Raw genomic sequence first — 23,009 nt, forward strand, 5'->3', positions numbered from 1 at the left:
TTAGCTTCCAAATGGAGTTTTCAAAATGGTTTAAAGTGCTATTCGGTCCATGCATGCTGTCACATATCATCAAGGCACAACGCCCTCTTCCGAAAATGGGATGACAAGTAGTGATTTGCGTAATAATTAATGTGGCTTGCAACAGCAGATTTTGAAAGAATAAACCAGATGCATTATCGTGACCAAGTGCGATCCATGCATTCCTCCTCCAATCTTTAAACAAGCATGAAAGATGGTGCGGCCAGTAACGTTGACTATCACTGCTATAAATTGATCTCTGCTCACGAGCCAACAGGCAATAGGCAATGTATATACAGTAAACACTACTCTTCTTTAATCCCTTCGATCATTCATTTCCAGTTCCATATATCCTCAGTAAAATGGCTCGGGTAATAGAACGAAGTCCCTCACTCTCTCTCTCTCTCTTTCTCTTTTCCTTTCAACACACACACACACAATTCTTCTAAATATATTTCTTTTGTTGTCTTGTTTGATGATATGAATATTACACCGCTATTTTTGCAGGTGGTGGTGTTGAAGATGATGACAATGAATGATGAGAAGACAAAGCAGAAAGCCATTGAAGCTGCAGCTGACATTTATGGTACAACCGAACAGAGCCATTCATCGCGAGCTTCTTGTTACGCTATATTTTCTTATGATTTTGCTTTTACTAAATTCATTGCTTCTTGCGTAACAGGAGTAGATTCAATTACAGCTGATCTCAAAGAGCAGAAGCTGATTATTATAGGAGATATGGATGCGGTTGCTATTGCCAAAAAACTGAAGAAAATTGGAAAAATTGAAATAGTTTCGGTTGGCCCCGCAAAAGCAGATACGAAAGAAGAGGAAAAGAAAGATGATAAGAAATGATACAAGTGTTTCATTACAATATTGGACAAGCTTCATAATAACAAATGCTTTGTCAAGAAGCTGACTATTTCTTCAAAGTTTATGCCAAGCAAACAAGACCATCAGTGTTCAGCATTACTACTCTTCCACTTCATGTAAAATAATACGTAGACATCAATTAAATTTGTTCTCATGAATGATGCCTATCGAGAAAATAAGCCAGATTGAATAGACAAGATTGTTAACATTAATGTCTAAAATCAAGGTCACATCACATTATCCATGTCTATTTGACACCTAAAATTTCACTCAGATGCATGAACAATTTACTCAGACTTATAAGTCCCAAAAAGAGGGGAAGGAAAAAATCATTGCTATCTTCAATGTTAGATGGCCCTGGATAATAATACACATACCCCTCAACTAAGAACATTATGGGGCAAAGAAAAGGGGCCACAAAAAGGGAAGTTTGAAAGACACCTATCTCCTCAACCTTTGGTTCTCATAATTGTGATGCTGCCTTTTCCTCCTTCGGTGTGAATTTTAGTTTTACCAACAACAGGCTTCCCAGAAAAAGCTGAAGTAGGATAAGCTGAGGGATCATCAATATTTTGTTTTGTCTTTGAACCTGGAGAGTGGATCCGCTGGTTTATGTCATTCAAAGTAACATCTCCATGGATTCCACATGGCTTAATAAAGGCAAATGGATAGGCAACTGAAGAAGCTAATTTAGTCGGGGTTCTTAACAAAGACTTTCTACCTAAAGAGAACAGAAAAGTGAGTTAGACATAGTCTTTTGATGGTACTTTTTATTCAAAATCCATAGAAGAGAAACAGAGCAGATCAACAAAGAACAAAAAGAAGACAATCAGATCAACTACAGGAAGCTGCCATGTTAAAGCAATATAACAACTCTAAGGAGGAACGACGGCACGTATTTGTATTCAGAATATGACACACATCAAAGTGTAATTGGAATAGACAAATACCTTTAAAAACAACATTTCGAGGAGTTCTAGTAACCTGCTGTTGAACCACATTAGTATTACATGTGGGCAGTGAATTCGTTGAATTGCAGAACTCTACAATGTTGAACCACTTTTGTAAGCTTAACAATACAGAGAAGAGCGAGTGCATATGTTTGTTTGTGCACAAAATAACGAGAAATAGCACTAAATGTTCAAAGAGAAATACAATCTCTCATACCTGAAATATCAATTTGTATATCAGATGCCTCAGAGAAGTTCCTGTGCCTCACATGACCAAAGCAATCAGAATATAGTGGAATGGCAGTTAAACAAAAAAGCTATAGTCCAAAGAAGCATACATGTCATCAGGGGTGAAAGTCATCTCCGGATCATTAAGGCATTCAGCAATCCACCCTTCAAATGAATCTAGGCCATCGCAATTGGAGGCAGACAAGCCTATTAAAATATGTTGCATTATGATCAGAAAACACAAAGTAAGCATTCAAGATTATAACTGTACCATAATTGATCTTGCCAGATACGAACCTGATAACCCAGTAGTCCACTGTGACACTCCAGGAAAAACTTCTTCAACTGAGTCCTCCCTCTCCTAGAAAGAGAATGAAGAACAAAAATATTAGCAACATTGATGGTACAGGTAACGAGCTCCTTCCATACATGATCAGATAACTAAAGCCAATTCCATAAAATTAATGAACAGGGCATGATGCCAATGTAGAATATCAGAAAGGGAAGAGCAGTCCTTCATTTACATTTGATTTTTGGAATGCAGATGGCATCTCATCACAGCAGAGGGAAGAATCTAATACTTGAGGATCAAATTGCAACATCCGACGCCTCTTTGCTTGTGAATAAGTCTCCCTATGTTCTTTTGGGTCCTTGCTCATTTTACCTGAATCCAGTATACCATATCAATCAAACAATTTGCAACAACTCGGCCTTTCACCAAACCAAAAAACATGCGCAAAAACCAAAGAATGCTGGAAAAAAATCTACCGCTATGGGTGGCCTGGTATGCCAAATCCCCACATGACTTAACAGGAGTTGTTTCATCATCGAGCATATAGGAAAGATCTTCCTCATTCAGAATCACTTCATTGAATTGGGATCCCGACATATCTGCAAACCAAAACAAACAATTAAGTAAGAAGCCACATGCTCAGGCATGGACACTCTCTTTCTTATATTAATCATTCGAATCACCGAGAATGGGATGAACTCACCAAAATTGGAACCTTTCTGGAGACAAAATTCCTCTCCTTGCCAATTCCAAGACTTGCTATTACCAGTTCATGAAGTAAATTGATTAGAATTATTAATCACCAAACACATTACTAATGATAGATGATTAGTCTCTATGATTTTGCACTTTCTAAGATTTACCCGGCAAAGCTGCTATCAAAAGGCATTTAGGTTACAATTTAAAAGATGAATACAAGTTAAACTAAATGCAATAATAGATTCAAGTCATTCAGCAACGATAATTAGTTTGATACTGAAAAAAGACTCAGAGAAAAATTATTTCTCAAACCAGAATAAGAAAAAAAAAAAAATATATATATATATAATTAAAATTAGCGAAGAGCATAAAAAATAAAAATCAACACTTTAGGAGAATTTACATACCTGTCCCCCGGATTTGAGCTTAAAGTGCCGGAATAATCCATCGCCATATTGTCATCACCGTGACTATCAATTCTATTTGCAGACATTCTCATATATTTCTAACTTTTGTTTTCCGTTTCTCCCTCGTCTTCTCTTCCCACTCTAAAAGAAGCGCAAGCACTGACTGACCCACTTACCGACAACCAACGGCACTTTAAGCAGAAAAAAAATATAATTTTTTAGGGTTTTATCGTGCAACTTCCTTATTTTTTTACAGCTTCACAAAAACCCATATAGTTTCTTCATTTGTATTGAATATGTCCTTATTTATTCCCAACATTTTTGTTTTTTGGAATTTAAATTTTTAATCGCTAGGGATATACATTTGGTGGCAGGATAAATACGTGGGATTAGACTCTCTCTCTCTCTCTCTCTTTTTCCCCAATCTAATCTCATGTTCGGATCATTTTGAGATTGGGAATAAGAAAAGTATGTATCAAAATAAGCTAAAAATCTATCTCATAAGAGTCATAAGATAAGTAGTTTAGGGTAACTTAAACATTTTAATTATTAAAAAATTATAATAAGTGATGATATATAAATTCATACAAATTAATGCGACTTAAATTCATTAATTGGATGAAAATATAAAATATTAAAAATAAAATTATATTACATCAATCAATATGGCGATGGATTAAAAAATTGCATATTATAATTCATTAAAAAAATAATTAATAAAGTTTTTTAAATATAACAATTTCACAATTATAAAATAATTTTATTTTTTATTATTAACAATAAAATTGAATTTGTAATATAGTTCAATCCTATGTTACACAAAACAAAATATAATATAGTATTAAAAATTATATAATTCAATTTCATCTAAACTGTTGTTTTAGGCTTTCAATCACTTCCACAGGTCAAGGACCTATTAATTAGTGATAGAAAAAGTAGGTACTTATTTGAGAAATCGTGTAAGATTAGGAATCTGATACTAATTTCTCATTTTTCTTTTTCTTTTTTTTTTAAATTTTAAACATTTATCTAATCGTGTGCCTACTGTTGTTTTATTTACCCTGAGGTACGCGCATACTGCACTCGCGCCATTATAGTGTTCGGAAAACGCGGGGGTATGTTGGGTAATTTAGGGAGCAATATCCAATCTAAGGAGATATTTTTGCTGATGTGTCAGTTACAGTAGCGCGCGTTGTTGGCCCACCCTTACGCGCGAAACTGTAGGGTCAGTTTATAGGGGTCGAGGGAGTGGCGTTGACTGGGTTTTATAATGGATATGGTCTTTCGGGCGCTATATAAGGGAAAAATGTATATTTAGTGGGGTTTGATGGTTTGGTTTCATTTTCTATTTTTTTACGCGAAGGATCTGACGGCTAGCATTAAAGATGCAGAATCTAGAGTTTGCTCGTAACAGATTTGTTGTGTGCGGCAGATATCTGGCCCTTTATTATTTAGTCAATACTCAATAGGGTAAGCAGGGGCCCCGTGGAGCTCAGTTTGTTGGATCTAATTAAGATACAGTCGGCTATAGCTTACCTTTCCCATATGAAAAGTAACACAGCAGAAAGATCCACATAAGCTGCAACTTTACATTTTCTCAATTTGTTTGACAACAAATGATAAATATCCTCTCATCATTTGAGCTTTCGTGAGTTTTTAAAAATATTATATTATTTATTTTTAAATTATATTATATGAGTAATATTTAATTTTTTTATTTTTTTATTTATTAACTATCAATCATTCACTGATATTTTTACTCATGAAAAGATCAAATCATGAGAGAATCTTGATCCGATGACAAAACATATTTTTAAATATCAATAACAAGAGTTTTTCTTAGGCCCTTATTTATTAATTTATTTTTTAGGTAATCCCGATTTATCTTGTTAAGTCCTTTAAACTTATCTTGACTTTTCTTGAATCATGATTAATTTACAATACTTCCAACAGGGAAAATATTAGGATTAATCACAAAATATCAAATAAAATGAATTAGAAGCTTATCTCAATTTGACCTTATCAAGCCCGTGAAAGATTTCTTGGAACGTGGAGATTTGATTCATTTGAAGTTTGAATAACTTTTTTTTTCTTTTGTTTACCATATATTACTATTCATTAACGTTACAATCCTCGGAATCAAATTTTGCAGTTTTAAAATATACCATGATTTACTAAGTAGAGATTGAAAATTGACATTAAATAAAAATAAGATCTAATGCATATACGAGGCATGAATTCATTCCATCATGTCATGATGAAGAAAAAAATAAAATTTACCTAATGATTATAAGTGTTTATTTAATTATATAAATTCCTTTTAATTTTTTTTTAACGTTGTATAGTTATTTTTTGAGTGGAGCTTTTGAAGATTAAATAAATTATTTTAATTCTTATAACAAAAGTTCAAATTTTAGGATCTTGGAGTAGAGGTTGAAAATGTTTTTTTTTTAAATAGTAGAATGTTTAAAATATCTTTTATTTATTTGACAATATTATTTCATTAATTTTGTGACATAACTTTAAAAAATTTGTTTATTAAAGTAATTTTATAATTTTTAATAAAAGTTCTCATTAACAATTAAATAAATAATTTTTTATTTAAATAAAAACTCTATTTATGAAAACTCTACTATCAAAAAGTCTATTTAAATAATTTTAAAAAAAAACTTTACCAATCAGAACTAAGTGCCTAGAGAGATTAAAACTCAAATTATTTTCCAAACGCTAGCTTAAACCAGATGTAATAATTGAAAGTTGATGAAAAACCACAAACATGATCAAAATTAAGTTCTGTTTAAAGGAATTTACAAGAAATTTCAAGGCATTGAACTAATTGAAAGTTGTGAGCTTTTAGCTCAACTAACCAATTCTATGATTTATTTCATCTTTATTTGCTTTCCTCTTTCTCGTCATCTTTTCTATCCTCTTTCTTTTCTTTTTAAGCGCGCCACCAGACAAAATTTCACTTTTTCCTTTAATTTTTCAAATTTTTGCATCCATACTCCAATTGTTGGACAAAAAATAATGGGTCGAACTAAATCCCAAATAAATATAATTCTGACAAAGATTACGACAAGATTTGGCAAAAATTCTTAAGAGTTGTGATATTTTACTTCTTCATTTTATTTCACCAGCCTCTATTAATATTTTTTGTACTAATACTTATAAATTTACCCTTATATGAAATGATTAAAAGAATAAATAGCTTTTAAGTCCAACTACATGGTAATTTCTATTAATATCTGTTTTAACCAATCCAATTTCTTAAACCCTATTTTTTTTTTTAAATTATTATCTCTTCTCCAATATTGTATACTCTTCTTTTGTAATCATGTAAAATATTAATTTATATTACTCTATAAAGGATGGTGAAGAAGTATCAAATCTTTTTTTTTAAATAATTATGCCAACGATGGAACGTTTAAAAAGAAAGAGAGAGATTATAGTGATTTTAAGAAATTTTTTTAAAATAGATTTTAGAAGTTCTATACGGTGAGTGCTTGGAAAAAAATTAAAAATCATAATAAGGATAAATTTGAGATTAAGTGGAGTATGTTGAGAGATAAAGATTAGTTTAAATTTTTTAATGGGGCTAACTAAAAATTGGGGGTTGATGATATATAATAAATGGGTCAAATATCACCACTCAAATTCTTAGGAAAAACCTTCTAGGCTCCAAGGTTTCTAACCTCTTAAGGTTTTTAGGATAAATTATCAAGATTCCTAACCTCATGGGTTATGAGGTTTCCAACCTCTAAGGTTCTTAGGTTCCAAGGTAAAATCTCATAAATTCCAAAGTTTCTAACCTTCAAGGTTCTTAAGTTCCAAGATCTCTAGAATAAACCCTCTGAAAAAAGTTCTTATGTTTCAAGGTTTTTAGGACAAACCATTTCGGATAAATCCTCTTAGGTTCCGAGGTTCCTTACTCCAACGTTCTTAAGATAAACCTCTTAGGAAAAAGCTCCTAGTTCTAAGGTTCCTAAAACAAATCACTTAGGATAAAATGTCCTAAGTACTAAGGTTTTTAAAATCCTAAGCTCTAAGATTCCTAAGATCCTAGGATAAACCTCATAATATTTAAGATTCATATGATCCCAAGATCCTAGGACATATAACCTAAGATAAAATACTTCCTCCTTTAACCCTATAATAAGATTGCATGATATTGGTATTATACAATTATAGTCTGATCCAATAAAGAGGAAACTCAATCCTAAGAGTAAGAGGGCCATCTTTGGTTGAAATTACCACTTAAATAAGTTGAGATAAAATTTGTACCAATGCCAATAATAGTCAACTTCTACTTCTTTAGATCAGTTGCAATTGAATCATCTCCTATTACACAACAAGCCCCAAAATCAATTTACTAAAATAAATGACAAAGTGGCGAACACATATTATTCTTGCATGTAACTCATGAAGGAAAATAAATAATATAGGAATATCTTTTTTTATTTTGTTTTGGCTTTAAAAGAATAATTTCGCTTAATTAAAATGTGTAATACACAAAAACTATGATAGAAAATTAAAAAAATTATAAATGTCCTAGGACGAATATATAATTTATGGTTAAACCAATTTAATAAAACTTACTTCAATAGTTTTTAATGAAATTTTCTTGTTTTCATTTTATGAGTAATTTTTTATTTACTTAATTAAATTAAATGAATAAATTATTTTTTGTTTAATTAAAGTTTAATATTGATTTATAAGTTTTTTTTTTATTTTTACAAATATTTATTTTGTTTGTAATTTTAAAATATCAATTTATCACTCTTATATTAATCTACTTATTTGACCTTTCATTTACTAATGTTAAACATAATTTAGAAAATGTATGTTTGTCACAGTATTGATACTGTAATTTTAATTATGACATCACTAATTTTTTTTTAAAAATGATATAATTATTTTTGTAGGATCGTCATATTATTTCAATTCATGTGACACCAATTTAATTAATTGTTGACATTAATGAATGTTACTTTTGGGAATAACTTAACATCCATATAAAATAACTATTTCTAACCAGCGCACCACTATGTTGTCTTTGGTGTGGCTTTTACCTAACAAAAATTTTAATTTATACATTTGGTCACTCAAGTGTTCAGATAATTATACCAATTGGCCGAGTCTACCTAATCACGGGATGTTCAGCAACCTAAGAAATCCATATTGTATGTGGGTCAAATTTGAATATCTAATTTTGCATCATTGCAGATAACATTATCAAACTTAAAACTAATCAAACAAGGCATATATTAAATATGACAAAATATATGTTGTCACACACACACACACACACACAGAATACTCGTTGTACTTAGCGTATATTGTTGAATTAACAGGTTTCAATTTATTTTGCAGCATACCAAACTTGGTACGGAAATTTATATATCTAGTCATTTTCACAAAATCATTATCAAAATTAAATATATTACAAATATTATTTATCATACTAGCCACTTATACCTATTTTGAACTAGATTACCCTTTAAAAGAACTTGATTTGTTGTGGACGATGGCCGGTTGCAGTCAATGGAAGCCATCGCTCCTGTTGATTGCGAGCGACGACAGTCATTGCTTGTGTTGGTTCGTTTTCCATCACCTATGTTGGTTGCGACTGGCTGCCGACGATGGTGGCATTCCCCATGTTGGTTGCAGGTAGAGCTACCCCCCGTGTTGATTTCATGTTGGTTGCTTTAAAGGTCAATTAGTCCAAAATAGAGATATATAACTAATATGGTAAGAAATTTTGTAATATGGATAGTTTTGATAATAACTTTATGAAAATAACTAGATATGTAAGGGTGTGTTTGGTAACGTTTTTTGGATGAGTGTTTTTTGTTTTTCAAAAATGAAAACTACAAAACATGTTTGGTTAAACCATTTTGTAATAAATAGTAAAAAAAAATAGAGAACAAAATATTTTTGTTCCTCAAGTTTTGTAAAGAAAACTCAAGAACGTCAAATTGACGTTCCTGAGCTCGCTGGAGAACAAAATAAAAGAGGGGAGATAAAAAGTAATCCGGGTCCACAACTATGATTTATTATATTATTATTTATTTAAATTTATTTTTACTTTATCTCTCTTTTTAGAAAAGAGTGTCACTTTTATGATTTCCCTTATCTTTTTCTTCTTCTTAATTCATCAGAGCTTTCTTCTTTCCCCCTTTTTATGATTTACCTTATCTTCATCTTCTTCTTCTTCTTCTTTTTCTTTGACCATGAACAAAGCTTTCTTCTTCCTCCCCAATGTATAAGTGTAGTATGGTTTTTTATTTTGTTATGCTAATTATACAACATTTATTATTTTATTTTTTATTTTATTTTCTTAAAATTAATAAAATATAAGAGGGTTTCTAAAAATTATTATTGTTTTGTGAAATTTGATTTCACTTTGATTAAAATTATAATAATAAAAGATAAAATGAATAAATAAATTAAAGAAAATTTATTTTATAAGATATTCTATAAAAAAAATTATATTTTCAGACAAACAATCAAATACATTTTTACTGTTTTTCACATTTTCAAACAAACAACCAAACAAATTTTTATTGTTTTCATTTTCATATGCAGTTTTGAAAACACAATACCAAACAAATTTTCATTTTAAAAAACATCACATTAAAAACATCATTTTTTTTCTCTAAAATAAGAGTTGAAAACACTAGTTAAAAAACATTACCAAACGCACCCTAAATTTCCTAACTTTGATAATCAAAACCTAATTAAACTCAGTATGCTTCACCAATGGTGCGTAATTCTTATATATTACACAGAGATTTGGAATCCAAAATTGATATGTGTGGCTCTATTTAACTATTATTGGGGTTCTGTAACTTAAAAGTTATGCGTGGAAAAAAATATAATTAAAAAATAAAAATTAATAATGTGTAATAAAGATGGCTTTTAAATAATAATTTCAACCCAAATTATAAAGATATTAAGTTGTCCAGATCAAATCAATTTAACTTTTAAATCACATCACATAATATTCACTAAATGCTCTAGCGCTAAAAGCTACAGCTGCTCCGGCCGCGGTCCTCCAATGAAATGGCATTTTCATGCAACTCTTGTGCGGAATGACTTGTATAACAGGAATTGCCAGCGGTGGAGGGTTAAAGGCTTTTGTGGGAGAGTTTCTGGAACTTAGTTTTGTCGCATGCTTTGGTCCCCCCTCGTTCTACGGTTCTAGATTCCACTTCCATTATACAACAGCAAATAATATCAATTTAATTAAGAAAATTGACTTAAAGTCGTCACCCTGCATAACAGAAGGTGCATTGCAATTTCAACAATTTTGACATATATATATTATGACAGACAAAGACTAGACCCCAGCTATCAATTTCAAGGGCAGAAATAATGCCAAACAGCAGATTAATCATGCAGCAGTACTCATGCCTCCGGGACTTGTAAAAAAATGCTCATAATGCTTGCTAGCTGAGAGCTTGAGCTAGTTGATGAACCTTTTATCAAATCAATTAACCATGCAGCGATTTTGCAGTTCTGGACTTGTTAGACACTTTTCAGAGGTGCTAATTACATTATGGCGGTGGCGGCCCCGTGTCAAAAAGAATCTAGGAACCACCACAACACTGCTACTCTTTCTTCCACTCCTCATAGCTACTGCTTTCATTTCTTCCTTATGGAATTCTGATACTGTAAGCAATACCAACTTACAGCACTTGTTTTAATTTTTCCTGCACAGATATATTTCAATTGATTATGATCGAGTTATTTGCGTTTTCGATTATTTTGCAGTCTAATTTTTCTGTTCACAATATCTCAAGAAATAAAACGGTGATTATCGTATCCCGAAAGCCACAAAACCGGCCACCAAAAAGAATCACAACCCCACTCAATTGTGTCAAAAACCAAACCCAAACTTGCCCAACAAATTACCCCAAAACATCTCAAACACAAAAATCAATTTCAGATTACTCAATAACACCCACATCCACATGCCCAGATTACTTTCGGTGGATCCACGAAGATCTAAGCCCCTGGAAAGTCACAGGAATCACAAGGGACATGTTAGAAAGAGCCAATCAAACGGCTCATTTTCGTCTAGTACTCGTCAACAACAAAGTATATATCCATAAGTACAAACAATCAATACAAACTAGAGACGTTTTCACCATATGGGGCATCTTGCAACTCCTTAGAAAGTATCCCGGAAGATTACCGGACTTGGAGCTTATGTTTGACTGCGATGACCGCCCCGTCGTCCTATCACGCGACTACAGCGGGCCAAACAACAAGGGCCCACCTCCGTTGTTTCGGTACAGTGGTGATAGGTGGACGATGGATATAGTGTTTCCTGATTGGTCCTTCTGGGGATGGTAATGACTTCTTCTTCTTCTTCTTCATCTTGTTGTTGCTCTCTCTTTTGATTGCTGGTTGCGTGTTGCGTGTGTTTTTGTTTTCGTATGGAAATTGTAGAATGCATGCATGTGAGGGACTTAAATCGACTTGGACTCTAGCTACCATCGTAGGCCACGTAGGGTAGAAGCGCACTGTAATTAATTTTGTTTTCTGATAATCAAGGGGTCCTACGCTAATGACATGCGACCAAACACAGATTATTTCACCTGAATTTTAATGCTAATGCCCCGGGATGGCAAGACATAGTTTTTTAATTTTTAACTTTATTATAATAATAAATAAATATAAAATTTTTAATATAACATAATATTGATTTCTATTTTGTTTTATTTTTAATTATAATTGTTAATATAAATTAATGAACTAATAATTTATTATTCAATAATATTATATTATGTTTTTATTTCTTATTCTATTAAAAATATAGCAAAATAATGTATTATTTATATATTATAACAATTAATATATAAAAATTGATTATTATTTAATAAGTTCAATATTACTAATAATAAATACTTAAATAATATATAAAAATGACATAATATTATATTATTTAAATATATTACAGCAATTGATATATAAGAATTGATTATTATTTAACAGTTTAATATAACTAATAATAAATACTTAAATAATAATAAATTCGAATACTGTTAATTTTATACTATTAATTTAAAATTAATAGTAATATAAATAATGAAATAAAATATTCGTACATATAGTACATTTCGTAATATAATATAATATAATATAGTGTGCCAAATGCACCCAAGTTATAAATTATATTATATTTTTTACCTTGTGTTTTTTCCTTACTTTTACAATATATAATATCTTTACAATAATTTTGGAGAAATTAATGAAATGAATGAAAGAAAAACTAACCAATCTTTTATTTTATTTTATAACGAAACAAGTATATGATCGAAAGATTTGATTGTGGGTTCTCCTTCTCCACTGATGTTTGAAATTGTGCAAGTACGTACGTACATATGATTGTCAGTCGGCTAGGTTGACATTAATTTTCATCTAGCAATATAATTGTTTTGGGTTATTGGGTGTCAGATTTGAAATTTATGTTAGAATGCGCCTATGGAATTATTTTGGCAGGGCTGAGATAAATATAAATCCATGGGAAAGTTTGTTGAGGGAGCTAAAAGAAGGCAACAATAGGAGGAATTGGATAGACAGGGAACCCTATGCCTACTGGAAAGGAAACCCTTTTGTAGCTGAAACAAGAAGAGACCTCCTCACTTGTAATCTATCAGATAAACACGACTGGAATGCTCGACTCTATGTCCAAGTAATTTCTTTTATATATATTACTCATTTATGTTCTAAGATTCCTGGTTTTAATTTCTTTTTAATCTTTTTCAAAATGCTGGGCATGGACAGAAGTTAAATTAATTTTTAGCCCCTTAATTGCAGTCCCTAATATTTAAACTTGACTTGCTAGCCAAATAAAGCTGCTTAAAACCAATTAATTCGATCAAACCTTTGATTATATTTATTTATTGTGCATATATATATGTTTATTAATTAACTTCTGCAGGATTGGATCCTTGAATCTAAGCGAGGTTTTCAACAATCAAATCTGGCGAGCCAATGCGCCCACAGGTATAGCTAGTCTCAGACTTAACTGATGGGTACGTTCATGAAGTCAACTTTCAACATTGACTTTTCTTGTTCACTACTTATTCATTAGGTACAAAATCTACATCGAAGGATATGCATGGTCAGTTAGTGAGAAGTACATTCTAGCATGTGACTCTATGACACTCCTTGTAAAGCCCTATTTCCACGATTTCTTCATAAGATATTTACAACCTCTGCGACACTATTGGCCGATAAGAGATAAAGATAAGTGCAAATCTATTAAGTTTGCCGTAGACTGGGGTAACACCCACAAGCAAAAGGTAATTAGCTTTGTTGATTATATTATACCGATGTGATATTTTGTTAAGTAATGTGATACGCATGTCAATGGACTTTATTAGCAGGCACAGGAAATTGGGAGAGCGGCGAGCAACTTCATTCAAGAAGAACTGAAAATGGAATACGTGTATGATTACATGTTTCATTTGTTAAACGAGTATGCTAAGCTTTTGAAATTCAAGCCAGTGGCACCTGATGGAGCTGTGGAGGTATGCTCAGAGACTATGGCTTGTAACGCAAATGGGTCGCATAAAAAGTTCATGATGGAGTCATTAGTCAAAGGTCCTTCTATTACAAACCCGTGCACATTGCCTCCTCCGTATGAACCCAAAGTTCTTGGTGCTTTCTATCGGAGAAAACTTAATGCAATTCTACAAGTGCAGAAATGGGAGGATAGATACTGGGAAAGTTTGAAGAAGCAATAGTGCGAATAATATATGCATATTAATTTCTTAGGTTAGGCTTTTATTTATTCAATCATTTGATAAAGGGTCAAATCCTACGACTCAGCAAGCCCAATTTAATTAATTAAAGAAGGCATACAGCACTTATGTTTTGCACCAAACTGTACTTATAATTAAATCAATTGCTATGAGCCACGCATGCAGCATTTTGGACCACCGGAAAGTTGTGAATGACTCATCATCATCTCTTTGCCCACAAGTGTATTAATAACGAGCTTTATCACTGACGAATCACAGTATTTGTCTGAATTGGTCATGTGGATGAAAGGAATTGGTTTCTTTTGGGCGACAGAACAAATGAATGAAAATGATGATGATCAATCCAGTCTCCACCGTTGCTAATATTAATATGATTATGATTTCAGTGCCGCACACAGGAGCACCTTGCGACTACTGCTTAGTACTGTTACATGCATTCTTACAATCACGTGTGTCCATATAAATAAGTACTGAGAAAAAGCTCACAATATGATGATATTTTGCACGCAGCTGTTTTATTTTTATTTGTAGACCATCTGGTCTTCTAGTTATTAGGTTTCCTTTTCAAGTGGGGAGGAAACTTTGTCCGTGGCCATAGATTTATTGCAATCGTACGAATAAGTTTATATTTGTGTTTCCGTCCTTAAAGATTGAGACTGATAACACAGTAGGCCATACCCCTTAATTAACCTCACATTAATGCACACAGCAAATAACCTGTACAAGCCGTTTGGACGACTTGTCAGGACGACCCATTTTGGGATATACAATTGGAAATTAATTACTTGAACTAGCTATGGTGAAACTTATATATAAATGCCTAATTAAAGCCTGAACCATGAATGGTTTTGAGATAAAAAAATCTTTGTCAAGATACTTGGGCGATTAATTATGTGTTCATCTTAAATGTTGAACCAGCCTAACATGCACGAGACTCAACAGTCCACATAGAATGTTAGGTTGGCTTGGCTTCAACTCTTTGCTAGTTGTTGTGAAAAACCCAAAAAAAAGCAAAAAAGGGAAAAAAAATACAAATAAACTCTTTGTTAGTTGAGACGTTGAACGTTAAGTTCCTTTGCTAATACTCGCAATTATTGACGGTCGGTGGTGTAATCCACAAATTATGTTGATAAATATATGGATTTGCAAATACCTTGATTATATGTAATGCTTTTAAAAATTAATTAATCGTAGCTTAAATATATGACATCAATGGAGACGTAAGCAATACGGGGAGCTAAATTGTCGTGTTAGTTTCTGCCTCTAATAGGAAGCTTTGGCATTAAAGAATCAATTACATCAACGTTAAGTTAATTTATCAAATTATATTTGATGATTCTGGATTCATATTGATGGAACCTGCAACGGCAAGGCCACTTTAATTAGTAAGCCGGTTCCAATAAAATCATTCCAAATTTTGGAGGCATTTACTTTTGAGATGCTTCACCAAACATGAGATTTTTCTTGCTCTTGAATCCTCTTTGATGACGAATGTGACAGCTTATCCACTCCCCATATCGTTAATCATGAAATTAATGAAAAGTATAAAACCAAATGAACAGACATGATTAAGAATTTTAATAAGCCTGGTTATGCTCAATTTGGCTAAATTAAAGAAATGATTAAAAAAAAACCTATTTTCATCATTTTGTTTAGAAATCAAAGATAAATAAATAAATTGCAAATTAATGGCATAATAATAATAATAATAATGAGAAAGGTCAAAATAAAAAAAACATGAGAGTATCACTAAAAATACTCTTCTAATTTAACTATTTAAATATTTGTTTGTTTAATTATTTGACAAATAGAAAAGTTAAAAAAAATAGTCATATTTTAAAAAAAATAGTCAAAATTTTTTCTCCACAAAAATAATAACAATTACAACACATTTCTCCCTTTAAGAATGAGAAGATAAAAAATAATATAATAATAAGAGGCTCTCTAAATGAGATTTTTCATATGACTAAAGAAGAAAGAAGGATAACCTTATTTAAAAAATTTTATTTAAAAAGTTTTTTAGAATATTTTTCTCTTCAAATAATAAGTAAAGAAATTTTGAGTGACGTTCTAGGGAATTTTTTTTTTTTAAAAGGTTATGAGAATTTAATCAATTTATTGTTTAGTATTAACCAAAGACAAAGTGGGTCCAGATCAAAGTCGTCACGTGGAGAGTGTTCAAGGCCAATGTGAGGAAGACAGAGGGCGCTCTCTCACAAAAGGGACCGAAAACTGTCTCAGACGGCTCCACCAACTTCTCTTCTTTTGTTTGACTTTTCATTAGTCCAATTAGTTTGTGACACCTGTAAAGACTCATAGAAACCGAGCCTCTTCGAGTCACAGCAGAAAATAGAATTAGAAAATGACGTGGCTCACGCTCCGGCTCCCTTTAAAAATACTCAAAAAGTGTATTTGCTTGGAAGCATAGTCAGGAAGGAAGCTTCATGCTTAAACAATCTTTCATGTCTTGTGTCACCTCCCAAACCCAAATATACAAAAACATTACAAACCAAAAAGGCAACCTCATAATAATAATGATAATAATAATAATAATAATAATAACATCACAATACGTACATTAAATAACACTTGTGACATTCAACAAGTTGTCTCATTAATCATATGCATTTATATTAATATTATATTCCATACCTCACCTAAGCTTGAAAGACTATGCACATTTTTTTTTGTTAGATATTAATATCCAAAATGCACTCACTTTGATTATTAATTTAATGTTTAAAGATATGCATTTAGATGCATCACATGCTACTAACAAACTGATGTTCATGGGTAACAACTGTAAACATTGAACTTGAGAGGGAGAAAATTTGTTTACGAGCTTTATTCAAAAGAAGTGTGCTTTTGCTCTCAAAAGCCACTAAACGACATAGTAAAAGCATTCAAATTTCAAACGGTCGTGGCCTTGGCTTGCTCTTTGGTACAAAAGAAAATCAAGGGAACTAAAATTTGATGGGGACGGACAAATTGGCCAGCGACCCTTGATTTTAGCCACTTAATGACAGCTGTTAATCTAATTGCACTGGCTTAATAAAAGTAAAACGGGGGCAGATTATATCGCGATATTTTAACGATTCATAGAAATGATTGATTCAAATTAGGTTACGGCAATGTCACGTGATAACCGGCGCAAATACCGGAACGGCGATTGGCCCGCTCCCGGCTCCCTACTACGGCTGCTAACGTAAAATAAAATTGTTTCTCTTATTACGAGAGTTCTGAATTCATCTTTTTTACTATTACAAGAGTTTTTCATTGGCCAAATAATCTGACATTCTTAAATATAAATATAATTGTTGTTTATCATATCTACAATTACTTTTTCTTTTATTATAATAGACAATAATTTTAATATATCATTTTTGTGTTTTTTTTTATAAGTCACCCATTTAAAAAGAAAAAAAAGATACAAGATGTTGTTTAAAATCATTTCATATGGATATATTTTTATTTATAAATAATATAAAGCTTTTTTAAAAAATTAATCGTGTAAATTTAACATTAATGATTCATTGATAATGAACATAATTATAGAATGGTTCAAAATAATTTAATTACTTTTAAATATGCTGAACTCTTGTTTCATCATAATTTGAATTAAAATTTTTGTTATTTAATAATTAAAATGTATATATATTTGTTTCTTCGTTTAATTTGATGGATCATGGATCCACATTACTAATATGGGATAAAAATTCTCTCATAATATCAGTTCTTATAAGTTTTTATATTTTTACGAAATTAAATCACAAGAGAATCTTATTCTCCCGTTGGCACGGACTCTCACATTATCATAACACCCGAGATCTCGTTTTCTCGTCTCACGAGATTGACGCTATTGAAAAAAATAAAGCAACAGCCACCCTGTTTGTTAATGCAATCATTATTAGCAGAGAAAAAAAATCTAATAGAAGCATGTGTAGAGCTCCAAAAGCAAAAATAATCGTCCTACCATTTTAACTCAAACTTACAGAAAGCAGATCAACAAAACTCTTTGCATTTTCCATTTTGTACTTCAATTATCCATTATTTGATTTTTCTGTTCTACATTTTTTTTTTAATACCTGGAACAAGAAGATCTTTATCTTCTTTAGCTAGTAACTAAAACCTCTCTTTGAATCCAAGTTTCTCTCACATCTCCTTTTGTCCTTTAACTTGACATATCTGTCTTGTGTTTACTCTTTCAACGGATTTGCTTTCATGGGTAGTTGCAAAATCTTTGATTTAAACTCACAAAAACTGTACTAAAAACTTTATCTGGTTCTTGTTAACAAGGGCAGATTTGTAGTACATTATTGAACTTTAAGTCAGTTTCAGAGTTTTAGTGTACTGACATTTGTCTTCATAAACACTAGTATCCAAGTCATTTGATTTTTCTTTTTCTTTTTCCTCTTTTGAAGTTTCTTTAATGAGCTCTTGTTTTGAGTCTTGTGGTTTCTAGAAGACTATTGGGTGGTAAAAGTTAGAATCTTGAACTGAAAATGAGATCATACTCGTCACTTGAGCTTCTGTTTGTTCTCTCTGGAGTTCTTTTTGCAACCTGCAATGCCTTTGCTACAAATGAATGTAATGTTTCGTTTGTTTACTTTTTGTCTTGCCTCAGATCTCGAATCTTTTGATTGTGTTAATTGTTCTCTTTTTCCAACATTTTCTTAGTGATCAAATAGTCTATTAGCGCTGTTGAGGTCATGTGATCGTAATTTTACTAAATGGGAGTTGCGTATTTTCCTCAGTTTGGGCTCTTACAACATTCAAGGAAGCAATATATGAAGACCCCCATCTGTTTTTGTCCAACTGGAATGCCCTTGATGCAGATCCTTGTCATTGGACTGGCATTGCTTGTTCTGATGCTAGAGACCGTGTTCTAAAGATGTAAGAGATGATTTGTTACTCAGTTGTATTGTGGTACTTCTTTGACTGGACTTCAATAGATACGCATAGTTTGGTTAAATACATGTTTGGGAGAATCATGCCTTACCGATTTGTATGAGGATTTTGTTTTGTAGAAACATCTCTGGATCATCTTTAAAGGGATTTCTTGCGCCAGAGTTGGGTCTGCTGACGTACTTGCAAGAGCTGTAAGCTCTTATTTATTTTTGTCTTTTCCTACCGGCTGAAGTATTATACTTTTTTACGGTGATTGAGGTTTAATATCACACTTTCTTGTCTTGTAGAATTCTGCATGGGAACAATTTGATTGGGATAATACCTAAAGAATTGGGCTTGTTGAAACGTCTGAAGATCTTGGATTTGGGGACGAACCAATTAACAGGTCCAATTCCTCCAGAGATTGGGAACTTGACTGGTTTGGTGAAAATGTAAATGAAATTTATTGTTTGTTCCCAAAGAACTGGATTTTGTGCTTCGCACTCCTTGAATATTTTAACCGGTCAACGTACCTATGTTGCAGAAACCTTCAGTCTAATGGGTTGACTGGGAGACTGCCTGCCGAGCTCGGTAATTTGATTTCTCTTGAGGAACTTCATCTAGATAGAAATAGGCTTCAAGGCGCTGTTCCTGCTGGCAGCAATTCCGGCTACACAGCTAACATTCACGGAATGTAAGTAGATGATTCTTGCTTTCAAGGTAGTTAATTTGGTTCTGATAGACTGATCAAGGCAAAGCATGAGCATTATTGGCTTTTCAAACTCTTTAGATGTGCTTGTGTAGCATATTTGTGGGCAGAATCATGCCATATTTGACAATCTGAAATTAATTTCAAAAATGGGAAAGGTTGCCAAGTATATAATTCCGTGTTAATTATTTTCCTGGACTTAGTTAACTAGTCAGACGCTATTAGCTTCCTTTTCTTTTTTACTTCCTCAGTGTTACATATTTTGGCAGGATTCTAAGGATATTGATAATTTTTATTCATAAATGATAGCTTTACTTGTTGAATTAGTGGCAATGTACTGTACTAGTATGTGTAATACTTTTGTGGCTCATCCTTATTTGGAAAATTACGTCATTCTAAGCCTTATTGGATGGTTTTAGTTTCCTAATAAATTTTCTTGAAATTTATTTCTGGTGCAGGTATGCCTCAAGTGCAAACCTAACTGGCTTGTGTCACTTGTCTCAGTTAAAAGTTGCAGATTTCTCGTACAACTTCTTTGTTGGAAGCATACCTAAGTGCTTGGAGTATCTTCCAAGGTACCTGCACCTTTGTGATAGGGCTTTCTGTTTTTTTTTTTTTTTTTTCAGTTAGCTTATTTTTGCTCTACTTATATCTTGTAGTACAAGCTTTCAGGGGAACTGTCTACAGAACAAAGATCCCAAACAACGTGCAACTACTTTATGTGGTATGCTAGGCTTCATTTCACATTTGGGTTTAGTTGGGATGGAATTTAAGATGTCCTACTCTGCAGATAAAAATGCTGATTTCACTTCCGTAATGGAATATATTTTAAATTTTATGTATTTAATTTGAAATACAGTCACCTAGTTGTCTAGTTGAAGTCTCCAATACTTTTCTTTTCGATATGGCCTAACCATTCAATACCAATTAACAAAATTCCTCTTCTAGGTGGTGCTCCTCCTGCCAGAACCCGTGCTGGATTAAGCCCTAAGCACCAAGCAGCTGAAGATGTGTCCAAGCACCAGTCTGCATCAAGACCTGCCTGGCTTTTAACTCTTGAAATAGTGACTGGAACCATGGTGGGTGTTCTCTTTCTCGTTGCTGGTTTCACTGGACTTCAGAGATGCAAGAGCAAACCTTCCATAATAATCCCTTGGAAGAAATCGGCTAGTGAGAAGGATCACATATATATAGGTTAGGCACCTTACTTGGCAATTAATATGTCTGCTTCAGTGCTACTTCAGTAGTTTATTGCTCAAGCAAAAAAATTGGTTAAAATGGTGGGATTGTCGTACAGATTCTGAGATCTTGAAAGATGTGGTGAGATTCAGCAGACAAGAGCTGGAAGTAGCCTGTGAAGACTTCAGCAACATCATTGGCTCTTCACCAGACAGCTTGGTCTACAAGGGCACCATGAAGGGTGGGCCTGAGATTGCTGTAATATCCCTCTGCATTAAAGAAGAGCATTGGACAGGCTATCTTGAGCTCTATTTCCAGAGAGAGGTAATTACTCATCCTTAACTGCAGGAAATTTTACTGTAAAGCTTCCATGAGAGAGTACCAAACACCTAGCAAAAGTTATAACTTGGAACAATCAAGCTTTCGGTTGTATGGACTTTCAGGTGGCAGACTTGGCAAGAATAAATCATGAGAATACAGGAAAGCTGCTAGGCTATTGCAGAGAGAGCTCCCCATTTACAAGAATGTTGGTTTTCGATTATGCATCAAATGGAACTCTATATGAGCATCTCCATTGTAAGTCAAGTTCCTTGTACATAATTGGATTGTCTATGATGTTTCCTTAGATTAAACCTCAGCAACCAATGTGGATGCAGATGGTGAACGATGCCAAGTATCTTGGACACGGCGTATGAAAATTGTAATAGGTATTGCACGTGGACTCAAGTATCTCCATACAGAACTTGGCCCTCCTTTTACTATATCAGAGTTGAATTCTAGTGCTGTATATCTTACTGAAGACTTTTCTCCCAAGGTATCCCCTCTGTGTTTATCTTTTCTGTTAGTTTCAAGTATAATATGCTAGTATTTTCTACATAATTGAATGAATGTTTTAGCTGAAGTCACTTTTGGCTTGTTCATTACAAAAGAATCTACCAAATGCTAGAAACAACATTTCTTTAATTATATAAACATTGTTTTTAAGAACATCTTTTGACTTCTGCTGCAGTTGGTCGATTTTGATAGTTGGAAGACAATTCTTGCAAGATCGGAGAAGAACCCTGGCACTCTTGGCAGCCAAGGTGCTATCTGCATACTTCCAAGTTCTCTTGAGGCACGGCATTTGGATGTCCAAGGCAACATTTATGCATTTGGTGTGCTTCTGCTGGAAATAATCAGTGGGAGACCTCCATGCTGCAAGGACAAAGGGAACTTGGTAGATTGGGTATAATTCATGAAGCTTCTGAAATTGAATATTGTTTCTATTCATTCTCTAATTATTGCTTGAGTTGAAGCTAACACCAAAAACTTCTAATATTTGGCAGGCTAAGGATTATCTTGAATTGCCAGAAGTAATGTCATATGTGGTGGATCCTGAGTTGAAACATTTTAGTTATGATGACCTCAAAGTTATCTGCGAAGTGGTGAACTTGTGCGTCAATCCAGACATCACCAAGCGACCATCCATGCAGGAATTGTGCACAATGTTGGAGGGCAGAATTGACACTTCTATATCAGTTGAGCTTAAGGCATCATCTTTGGCATGGGCTGAGCTTGCACTTTCATCATGATTGAATTGATGCTAACACACCGTAGATTAGATATATACGATTGTATTACTCTCTATTCCTTTTTCTACCTGCGATTTCTCGTCGTCCTTGTAAATGTTGCTGAAAGAAACATAGAGCTTCGTGTGTGACAAAGTCTACTCACTGTATACCATTTGGATAATCAGTAAGAAAAGTTCTGAAATCACAATATAGTAAAAAATTAGGTCTTGCTCAAGGGCATTAACTTGGTCGCTCTGGTTATATATTTTCTCTAATCTTTTTATTTTGTACAGTTCACCGACTTGTGAATTCTCTCTAATGCAAGACAGCATTCACGATGATGGGTTGGTCAGAGTTTTCCTTCCACAACCCGGAATGGTGATTTGATTGTGCTTATGCTAAATTAACGAAAAATAAGCTTATTTTAGGATAAGGTAATCAC

At 32.8% G+C, this 23,009-nt stretch overlaps 4 protein-coding genes across 5 annotated transcripts; 3 read left to right on the forward strand and 1 right to left on the reverse strand.

The window, feature by feature from the left end:
* Window positions 1-519: 519 nt before the first annotated feature.
* Window positions 520-873, forward strand: LOC18048284 (heavy metal-associated isoprenylated plant protein 39). The gene is made up of 2 exons (XM_024189985.1): window positions 520-604; window positions 701-873. Exons 1-2 carry the CDS (start codon window positions 541-543, stop codon window positions 871-873), a joined length of 237 nt encoding a protein of 78 aa, XP_024045753.1. The 5' UTR covers window positions 520-540.
* Window positions 874-924: 51 nt separating this feature from the next.
* Window positions 925-3,657, reverse strand: LOC18045907 (protein XRI1). The gene is made up of 9 exons (XM_006439504.2): window positions 3,468-3,657; window positions 3,065-3,120; window positions 2,838-2,960; window positions 2,594-2,733; window positions 2,367-2,430; window positions 2,180-2,276; window positions 2,059-2,099; window positions 1,842-1,934; window positions 925-1,612 (listed from the first exon to the last, which is right to left on the reverse strand). Exons 1-9 carry the CDS (start codon window positions 3,557-3,559, stop codon window positions 1,341-1,343), a joined length of 978 nt encoding a protein of 325 aa, XP_006439567.1. The 5' UTR covers window positions 3,560-3,657; the 3' UTR covers window positions 925-1,340.
* A 6,830-nt stretch (window positions 3,658-10,487) lies between these two features.
* On the forward strand, window positions 10,488-14,364 carry LOC18045908 (O-glucosyltransferase rumi). 2 transcript variants are annotated; one of them, XM_024189543.1, is made up of 6 exons: window positions 10,488-11,140; window positions 11,241-11,821; window positions 12,975-13,167; window positions 13,417-13,481; window positions 13,570-13,780; window positions 13,862-14,364. In XM_024189543.1, the coding sequence occupies exons 1-6, from the start codon at window positions 10,940-10,942 to the stop codon at window positions 14,222-14,224; spliced, it is 1,614 nt and encodes a 537-aa protein (XP_024045311.1). In that variant the 5' UTR covers window positions 10,488-10,939; the 3' UTR covers window positions 14,225-14,364. The 2 variants fall into 2 exon arrangements, with proteins under 2 accessions (XP_024045311.1, XP_006439571.1); XM_006439508.2 differs by having other exon boundaries at window positions 13,865-14,364.
* Window positions 14,365-18,206: 3,842 nt separating this feature from the next.
* Window positions 18,207-22,944, forward strand: LOC18045909 (probable LRR receptor-like serine/threonine-protein kinase At1g63430). The gene is made up of 13 exons (XM_006439510.2): window positions 18,207-18,829; window positions 18,997-19,135; window positions 19,270-19,341; window positions 19,438-19,581; window positions 19,674-19,823; window positions 20,297-20,413; window positions 20,498-20,562; window positions 20,787-21,032; window positions 21,136-21,341; window positions 21,461-21,593; window positions 21,674-21,831; window positions 22,027-22,242; window positions 22,343-22,944. The coding sequence occupies exons 1-13, from the start codon at window positions 18,745-18,747 to the stop codon at window positions 22,586-22,588; spliced, it is 1,977 nt and encodes a 658-aa protein (XP_006439573.1). The 5' UTR covers window positions 18,207-18,744; the 3' UTR covers window positions 22,589-22,944.
* The last annotated feature ends 65 nt before the right edge of the window (window positions 22,945-23,009 follow it).

The sequence above is a fragment of the Citrus clementina genome, unplaced genomic scaffold (assembly GCF_000493195.1).
Source record: "Citrus clementina cultivar Clemenules unplaced genomic scaffold, Citrus_clementina_v1.0 scaffold_3, whole genome shotgun sequence".
NCBI classification, from domain to species: Eukaryota; Viridiplantae; Streptophyta; class Magnoliopsida; order Sapindales; family Rutaceae; genus Citrus; species Citrus x clementina.

Excerpts from the sequence above, each read along its gene's own strand:
- LOC18045907 (XM_006439504.2), bottom strand. The coding sequence starts at position 3,559 with ATGAGAATGTCTGCAAATAGAATTGATAGTCACGGTGATGACAATATG. Across the intron at positions 2,431-2,593 it reads CTGCATTCCAAAAATCAAAT|GAGAGGGAGGACTCAGTTGA; the intron begins GTAAATGAAGGA and ends TTCTCTTTCTAG. Across the intron at positions 1,613-1,841 it reads TCGAAATGTTGTTTTTAAAG|GTAGAAAGTCTTTGTTAAGA; the intron begins GTATTTGTCTAT and ends TGTTCTCTTTAG.
- LOC18045908 (XM_024189543.1), top strand. The coding sequence starts at position 10,940 with ATGAACCTTTTATCAAATCAATTAACCATGCAGCGATTTTGCAGTTCT. Across the intron at positions 11,822-12,974 it reads GATTGGTCCTTCTGGGGATG|GGCTGAGATAAATATAAATC; the intron begins GTAATGACTTCT and ends TTATTTTGGCAG. Across the intron at positions 13,482-13,569 it reads GCGAGCCAATGCGCCCACAG|GTACAAAATCTACATCGAAG; the intron begins GTATAGCTAGTC and ends CTTATTCATTAG.
- LOC18045909 (XM_006439510.2), top strand. The coding sequence starts at position 18,745 with ATGAGATCATACTCGTCACTTGAGCTTCTGTTTGTTCTCTCTGGAGTT. Across the intron at positions 20,414-20,497 it reads TGCTTGGAGTATCTTCCAAG|TACAAGCTTTCAGGGGAACT; the intron begins GTACCTGCACCT and ends TATATCTTGTAG. Across the intron at positions 21,342-21,460 it reads AGCTCTATTTCCAGAGAGAG|GTGGCAGACTTGGCAAGAAT; the intron begins GTAATTACTCAT and ends ATGGACTTTCAG.
- LOC18048284 (XM_024189985.1), top strand. The coding sequence starts at position 541 with ATGATGACAATGAATGATGAGAAGACAAAGCAGAAAGCCATTGAAGCT. Across the intron at positions 605-700 it reads AGCTGCAGCTGACATTTATG|GAGTAGATTCAATTACAGCT; the intron begins GTACAACCGAAC and ends CTTGCGTAACAG.